The 9,387-nt window shown below is 52.3% G+C and overlaps 1 protein-coding gene across 1 annotated transcript; it reads right to left on the bottom strand.

Annotated features, from left to right (window-relative positions):
- Positions 1–1,663: 1,663 nt before the first annotated feature.
- LOC119977790 (elastin-like) lies at positions 1,664–5,684 on the bottom strand. Its single transcript, XM_038818997.1, has 5 exons — positions 5,229–5,684; positions 4,307–4,648; positions 3,581–4,219; positions 2,459–2,701; positions 1,664–1,699 (listed from the first exon to the last, which is right to left on the bottom strand). The coding sequence occupies exons 1-5, from the start codon at positions 5,682–5,684 to the stop codon at positions 1,664–1,666; spliced, it is 1,716 nt and encodes a 571-aa protein (XP_038674925.1).
- Between the last annotated feature and the right edge of the window lie 3,703 nt (positions 5,685–9,387).

Raw genomic sequence — 9,387 nt, forward strand, 5'->3', positions numbered from 1 at the left:
CTGTTCAGGGAGGTTGGTACAGGAATTGAACCCATGCTGCTGCCCTGCCTTGGTCTGCTTTCAAAGCCAGCGATTTAGCCCTGTGTTAAATCTAGCCTCCAGCAGAGCTTGGGTTGTGAGAGCTCTTTCTGTCATTCTCTAATCTGAGTCTGCGTGGGTTTCCTCCGGGTGCTCTGGTTTCCTCCCACAGTCCAAAGACATGCAGGTTAGGTGGATTGGCTATGATAAATTGCCCTTAGTGACCAAAAGGTTAGGAAGGGTTATTGGGTTACAGGGATAAGGTGGAAGTGAGGGTTTAAGTGGGTCGGTGCAGACGCGATGGGCCGAATGGCCTCCTTCTGCCCTGTATGTTCTATGTTCTAATTAGAGTGACACTTATTTTTGCATTAATATCTTGCTGCTGTTTATCACTTGTGTATGTGGTAGAGTATTTTTTCTTCCAAACATTGTCATTGTTCACATGTGTTACATATTATATTTTCTATATCCCAGTTCGATCCCCTTCTGGGTCAATGTCCGTGTGGATTTGCACATTCTCCCGTGTCCCTGCGTGGGTTTCGCCCCCACAACCCAAAAATGTGCAGAGTAGGTGGATTGGCCGCAAATTTGCCCCTTAATTGGCAAAATAATTGGTAATCTAAATTTATAAAAAAAACTTAAAGAAAAATCTTTCTATAATGGAAGAGCCGCCTTAAGAGTGGTGTAAACAGATTGAATACCTTAGTAACTTTCAAAATAAATTCCTATATATATCTATGGGGGAGGGTGGTTGGGGGTGTGGGTGTTGGGGGGGAGGAGGGATAGGATTAATGCCACGGTCTGGTAATTCAGAAACCCAGACTAATGTTCTGAGGGCACAGGTTCACGTAATTCCATCAAATTCAATTAATAGCCCAGCATCAAAAAGATACCGCTGCCATTTGTCATAAAAACCCAACTGGTTCGCCAATGTCCTTTCGGGAAGGAAATCTGCCATCCTCACCTGATCTGGCCTTATACGTAACTCCAGACTCGCAGCAATGTGGTTGTCTCTTAACCGCCCTTGTGAAATGGTGTGGTAGGCTGCACAGTTCCACGGGCAATTCGAGATGCTGCCCTTGCCCTGCCACATCCCATCAAAGAATTTTTAAAAAATAGACTTGAAAAGATGAAAGTTAAATGGCTGTAGGGTGGAACAGAGGCGTGGAACTAATTGGATAGATCTTTCAAAGGGCTAGCAGAAGGTCAGTGGACTGAATGGGCTCCTTTGTTGTAAGTTTCTATAACTTCATAATCCTTCGCTCTGCTCTATGTTCTACCACTGCAGGCTCCTGTTCATTACACAGCTTCTTGTTACTTTTGTCAAAATAGACCAACTACCATACAGGAAGTTGTGGTGCCTGTAGATAGGCTTGTGTGGGCTGTTCACTTGCATTTTTTAAAAAAACTTTGCACGTTCTACTAGAAACCGACAAACAATGAATTAGTAATGAGCTGCATCTGACTCTCTGAATGGAAGACATCTTAAAGAAGACAAGTTTTGTAATCAGTGACCTTTTGAAAAACAAACACTGGTTACAATAATGAAATTCAAATTGATAGAATCCTAGAGAATAAAATCACACAGCATAGAGAGAGGCCATTCGGCCCATTGTACCCTGTGTTGACTCTCCGAAAGAACTATCTAATTAGTTGCAGTTTCCTGCTTGATCCCAATACCCTGTAAAAAAAAAAATTGGAATAGATCCTTTTTTATTGCTGCTCATGGTTTTCATTTTCCCAATTTACCTGAAAGTGGATGCCAGAAGCTGCTGCTAGCTCGTACAAGTGGCCCCTCTGTGTGTGAGTCTGAATAGTAAATGCCTGCGCGCATTTCAACTACAGAGACCACATGGTTAAGCTGATCCATTGAACATCTGGCATCCACCAACATTTCCCCTTCTAGCCTGGTTCACTAGAAAGAATGGGAAGGGGAAACCCTGTTGTGTTTTTCTCTACAAAGTTACAGAGTCCTATTGTGCCCTCACAATTACCTTACGTTGTCAGGTAGTCCAAATGCACGCAAATGGTGACGTGCAAAGCCGGGGGGGGGGGGGGGGGGACGTGTCTAACATGGCCCTCATCGTGCTGGTTACCTTTGTGTGTGGCTGTAATAAGCCAGGTGTAAACCCTCGGTGCATAAACACTAAGTATAACTATGTGGCGAGGTTCTGCCTATCCCCGGTATTGCGAAGGATGGCTCTACTCATGCTGCCATAATGTTCGTTTCATTATACTGAAGTGCAACGTGATCTATGTCGAAAACTTGCATATTTGTTTTTGAATTTTTCCAATTAAGGGGCTACAAAGCGAAGTCAAGTAGAATCTCTGGCAGCGCACCCCTTCCCGATTAACCCAATGCATTCTGTGCTCGGTTCGAGCAGGAAACTATCAAACCGCTGTCAACTGCCCTAGCAGCCTCGGGCAAACCCACACCCACCGTTACAGCAGCCTCGGGCAAACCCACACCCACCGTTACAGCAGCCTCGGGTACACCCATACCCACCGTTACAGCAGCCTCGGGCACACCCATACCCACCGTTACAGCAGCCTCGGGTACACCCATACCCACCGTTACAGCAGCCTCGGGTACACCCATACCCACCGTCACAGCAGCCTCGGGTACACCCATACCCACTGTTACAGCAGCCTCGGGTACACCCATACGCACCGTCACAGCAGCCTCGGGTACACCCATACACACCGTTACAGCAGCCTCGGGTACACCCATACCCACTGTTACAGCAGCCTCGGGTACACCCATACCCACCGTCACAGCAGCCTCAGACACACCCATACCCACCGTCACAGCAGCCTCGGGTACACCCATACCCACCGTCACAGCAGCCTCAGACACACCCATACCCACCGTCACAGCAGCCTCGGGTACACCCATACCCACTGTTACAGCAGCCTCGGGTACACCCATACCCACCGTCACAGCAGCCTCGGGTACACCCATACACACCGTTACAGCAGCCTCGGGTACACCCATACCCACTGTTACAGCAGCCTCGGGTACACCCATACCCACCGTTACAGCAGCCTCGGGCACACCCATACCCACCGTCACAGCAGCCTCGGGTACACCCATACCCACCGTCACAGCAGCCTCGGGCACACCCATACCCACCGTTACAGCAGCCTCGGGCAAACCCATACCCACTGTTACAGCAGCCTCGGGCACACCCATACCCACCGTTACAGCAGCCTCGGGCACACCCATACCCACCGTCACAGCAGCCTCGGGCACACCCATACCCACCGTTACAGCAGCCTCGAGTACACCCATACCCACCATCACAGCAGCCTCGGGTACACCCATACCCACCGTTACAGCAGCCTCGGGCACACCCATACCCACCGTCACAGCAGCCTCGGGCACACCCATACCCACCGTCACAGCAGCCTCGGGCACACCCATACCCACCGTCACAGCAGCCTCGGGCACACCCATACCCACCGTTACAGCAGCCTCGGGCACACCCATACCCACCGTTACAGCAGCCTGGGGTACACCCATACCCACCGTCACAGCAGCCTCGGGCACACCCATACCCACCGTTACAGCAGCCTCGGGCACACCCATACCCACCGTTACAGCAGCCTCGGGCACACCCATACCCACCATTACAGCAGCCTCAGGTACACCCATACCCACCGTTACAGCAGCCTCAGGTACACCCATACCCACCGTTACAGCAGCCTCGGGCACACCCATACCCACCGTTACAGCAGCCTCGGGCACACCCATACCCACCGTTACAGCAGCCTCGGGCACACCCATACCCACCATTACAGCAGCCTCGGGCACACCCATACCCACCGTTACAGCAGCCTCGGGCACACCCATACCCACCGTCACAGCAGCCTCAGGCACACCCATACCCACCGTTACAGCAGCCTCGGGTACACCCATACCCACCGTCACAGCAGCCTCGGGTACACCCATACCCACCATTACAGCAGCTTCGGGTACACCCATACCCACCGTCACAGCAGCCTCGGGTACACCCATACCCACCGTTACAGCAGCCTCGGGTACACCCATACCCACTGTTACAGCAGCCTCGGGTACACCCATACCCACCGTCACAGCAGCCTCGGGTACACCCATACCCACCGTCACAGCAGCCTCGGGTACACCCATACCCACCATTACAGCAGCCTCGGGTACACTCATACCCACCGTCACAGCCGCCTCGGGCACACCCATACCCACCGTCACAGCAGCCTCGGGCACACCCATACCCACCGTTACAGCAGCCTCGGGTACACCCATACCCACCGTCACAGCAGCCTCGGGTACACCCATACCCACCGTTACAGCAGCCTCGGGTACACCCATACCCACCGTCACAGCAGCCTCGGGTACACCCATACCCACCATCACAGCAGCCTCGGGTACACCCATACCCACCGTCACAGCAGCCTCGGGTACACCCATACCCACCGTTACAGCAGCCTCGGGTACACCCATACCCACCGTCACAGCAGCCTCGGGCTCACCCATACCCACCGTCACAGCAGCCTCGGGCTCACCCATACCCACTGTTACAGCAGCCTCGGGTACACCCATACCCACTGTTACAGCAGCCTCGGGTACACCCATACCCACCGTTACAGCAGCCTCGGGTACACCCATACCCACCGTCACAGCAGCCTCGGGCACACCCATACCCACCGTCACAGCAGCCTCGGGTACACTCATACCCACCGTCACAGCAGCCTCGGGCACACCCATACCCACCGTTACAGCAGCCTCGGGTACACCCTACCCACCGTCACAGCAGCCTCGGGTACACCCATACCCACCGTCACAGCAGCCTCGGGTACACCCTACCCACCGTCACAGCAGCCTCGGGTACACCCATACCCACCGTCACAGCAGCCTCGGGCACACCCATACCCACCGTCACAGCAGCCTCGGGTACACCCATACCCACCGTCACAGCAGCCTCGGGTACACCCATACCCACCGTTACAGCAGCCTCGGACACACTCATACCCACCGTCACAGCAGCCTCGGACACACCCATACCCACCGTTACAGCAGCCTCAGGTACACCCATACCCATCGTCACAGCAGCCTCAGGTACACCCATACCCACCGTCACAGCAGCCTCGGGCACACCCATACCCACCGTTACAGCAGCCTCAGACACACCCATACCCACCATCACAGCAGCCTCAGACACACCCATACCCACCGTTACAGCAGCCTCGGGTACACCCATACCCACCGTTACAGCAGCCTCGGGCACACCCATACCCACTGTTACAGCAGCCTCGGATACACCCATACCCACCGTCACAGCAGCCTCGGATACACCCATACCCACCGTCACAGCAGCCTCGGATACACCCATACCCACCGTCACAGCAGCCTCGGGTACACCCATACCCACCATCACAGCAGCCTCGGGTACACCCATACCCACCGTCACAGCAGCCTCGGGTACACCCATACCCACCGTTACAGCAGCCTCGGGTACACCCATACCCACCGTTACAGCAGCCTCGGGTACACCCATACCCACTGTTACAGCAGCCTCGGGCACACCCATACCCACTGTTACAGCAGCCTCAGGCACACCCATACCCACCGTCACAGCCGCCTCGGGTACACCCATACCCACCGTCACAGCCGCCTCGGGTACACCCATACCCACCGTCACAGCCGCCTCGGGCACACCCATACCCACCGTCACAGCAGCCTCGGGTACACCCATACCCACCGTTACAGCAGCCTGGGGTACACCCATACCCACCGTTACAGCAGCTTCGGACACACCCATACCCACCGTCACAGCAGCCTCGGGTACACCCATACCCACCGTCACAGCAGCCTCGGGCACACCCATACCCACCGTCACAGCAGCCTCGGGCACACCCATACCCACCGTTACAGCAGCCTCAGGCACACCCATACCCACCGTCACAGCAGCCTCAGACACACCCATACCCACCGTTACAGCAGCCTCGGGCACACCCATACCCACTGTCACAGCAGCCTCGGGCACACCCATACCCACCATTACAGCAGCCTCGGGTACACCCATACCCACCGTTACAGCAGCCTCGGGTACACCCATACCCACCGTTACAGCAGCCTCGGGTACACCCATACCCACCGTCACAGCAGCCTCGGGCACACCCATACCCACCGTTACAGCAGCCTCGGGTACACTCATACCCACCATTACAGCAGCCTCGGGTACACCCATACCCACCGTCACAGCAGCCTCGGGTACACCCATACCCACCGTTACAGCAGCCTGGGGTACACCCTACCCACCGTTGCAGCAGCCTCAGACACACCCATACCCACCGTTACAGCAGCCTCGGGCACACCCTACCCACCGTCACAGCAGCCTCGGGTACACCCATACCCACCGTCACAGCAGCCTCGGGTACACCCATACCCACCATTACAGCAGCCTCGGGCACACCCATACCCACCGTTACAGCAGCCTCGGGCACACCCTACCCACCGTTGCAGCAGCCTCGGGCACACCCATACCCACCGTTGCAGCAGCCTCGGGTACACCCATACCCACCGTTACAGCTTCTGAAGTCAGATCGGCTTTCCTGAAAGTGAATCCTCGGAACGCAACGGGTCCTGACGGGGTCCCTGGCCTTGCACTCAAATCCTGCGCGGACCAGCTGGCAGGTGTGTTCGTGGACATCATCAATCTCACCCTACTCCGTTCTGAGTCCCCACCTGCTTCAAGAAGACCACTATCATACCGGTATCAAAAAAAGAACCAGGCAACGTGCCTCAACGACTATTGTCCAGTGGCCTTGATATCTATCATTATGAAGTGCTTTGCGAGGTTGGTAACAAGGGGGGAGTGAGATATAGAGTCTAGTGGAGTGGTGTAACGACAACAATCTCTCCCTCAATGTCATCAAACCAAAGAGCTGGTCATTGACTTCAGGAAGCAAAGTATTGTACACACCCTTGTCTGCATCAAGGGGGCTGAGGTGGAGATGGTTGACAGCTCAAATTCCTAGGTGTGCATGTCACCAACAATCTGTTCTGGTCCACCCATGTCGACATGACCAAGAAAGCACAACAGCACCTATACGTCCTCAGGAAACTAAGGAAATTTGGGATGTCCGCAGTGACTCTTACCAACTTTTACAGATGCACCGTGGAAAGCATCCTATCGGGCTGCATCAGAGCCTGGTATGGCAACTGCTTGGCCCAAGACCGTACGAAACTACAGAGTCGTGATCACTGCCCAGTCTGTCACACAAACCCGCCTTCCATCCATTGACTCCATCAACACCTCCCGCTGCCTGGGGAAAGCGGGCAGCATAATCAAAGACCCCTCCCACCCGGCTTATTCACACTTCCAACCTTTTCCCTCAGGCAGGAGATACAAAAGTCTGAGAACACGCACTAACAGGTTCAAAAACAACTTCTTCCCCACTGTTACCAGACTCCTAAATGACTGTCTTATGGACCAAACTGATCTCTTAACACATCTTTTGAATGACCAATAATACACTCCTGTATGCTTCACCTGTGTCTATGTATTTATATTGTGTATTCACGTTTGTCCTATGTATTTCTCTCATGTATGGAATGATCTGTCTGAACTTATGCAGAACAATAATTTTCACTGTGCCTCGGTGTGCGTGACAATAAACAAATCCAATTTAGCGTGGCCCATCCACTTGCCCTGCACATCTTTGGATTGTGGGGGTGAGACCCATGCAGACACGGGAAGAAAGTGCAAACTCATCAGGAACAGTGACGTGGGGCTGGGATCGAACCCGGGACCTTGGTGCCCTGAGGCAGCAGTGCCAACCACTGTGCCACCATGCCACATCAAAAACCTGAATATTGTTGCACTCTCTGTGATGGCCATTTTGAAATGTTTTTAATGTTCTTTCAGGTATTTTATGAATAAAGTCTACTTTTACCCAAGAATAGCTGGCTCAAATGTGCAGTGGAGAGAGGTTGCCATCTAAAGCCTTTCAGCCATAGTGCAACAATGGGCTGGAAACTGTAGAACCCCTACTCCTGTATGCTGGACATAGAATGTATATAGTAAGTATCACATATAGTGCAATTGTATCCAGGCACTTCAGAATGCAACAAGCAAGAGAAAAGTTGGTTATTGCACTTTCTGCAGTGACCATTTCGAAATGCTTTGGTTGTTCTTTTAGATATTTCATGAATAAAGAGCTGTGAAAGATCAAGTATTGCATTAAAAAAAATAAATTTAGAGTACCCAATTACTTTTTTCCAATAAGGAGCAATTTAGCATGGCCAGTCCACCTACCCTGCACATCTTTGGGTTGTGGGGGGGCAGCGTGGTGGTGCAGTGGTTTGCACTGCTGTGTCACGGCGCCGAGGTCCCAGGTTCGATCCCGGCTCTGGGTCACTGTCCGTGTGGAGTTTGCACATTCTCCCCGTGTTTGCGTGGGTTTCGCCCCTTAATTGGAAAAAAATAATTGGGTGCTCTAAATTATCTTTTTTAAATCTTTGGGTTGTGGGGGTGGGGCCCACGCAGACACAGGGAGAATGTGCAAACTCCACACGGACAGTGACCCGGGGCCAGGATCGAACCCAGGACCCCGGCGCCATGAGGCAGCAGTGCTAACCACTGCACCATCATGCCGCCTAAGACCAAGTATTGCAGACTGGTATATTCCAAAGTCCATGTTGAGGGGCGCACAAAAGCTTTGGGCAACTACCCCAATGGGGAAAGGCCACCCTCCTGCCATCATTTACTGAACGGCTGGAACCTATATAAAATCTCTCAGTCTGTATACACCAGAGAATGCTTGACATGAAATTAATATTGTAAATATATCCTGTCGTTTTTTAAAAATGAAAATCACCCATATATCCTGTAATTTTAAGTAACCTGTAATTGCATCTGAGTACCACATACAGCACTGAAATAAATTGAACTGTATTGCACTTTATGCACTGTCAAAAATGAACTATTTGTAATATACATTTAATATTTTATGAATAAAATGATTTTTGGAAAAGGAATCAGCTAGCACAACATTGTCTCGGAATAATGCCTCTCAATAGCTCAATGGGAGAGCACTAGCTAATTTCACAAGGTTTCAAGTTTTCAGACTTTTACTGTAACAAAAACTAAAACCAACAATGACTAAACACTATTTCATATCCAACTTACACTCAACTACAGAAAAAGTAACATAACTGAAAATCTCACTTCATGGTTCTACTTAATTCTATCCCTTAAGTAACCACCCTCTTCTCCTGGAAGCATTCAAGGTGATTCGTAGCACCCGAGGGGTTGCTTCTTTTCCGTTTCCATCCAAGTAACTCCGAATACCTGAACTGACTTTGATCATTAGGATACCCTGGAGATT

Source organism: Scyliorhinus canicula, chromosome 14 (genome assembly GCF_902713615.1).
Source record: "Scyliorhinus canicula chromosome 14, sScyCan1.1, whole genome shotgun sequence".
Classification (NCBI taxonomy): Eukaryota; Metazoa; Chordata; class Chondrichthyes; order Carcharhiniformes; family Scyliorhinidae; genus Scyliorhinus; species Scyliorhinus canicula.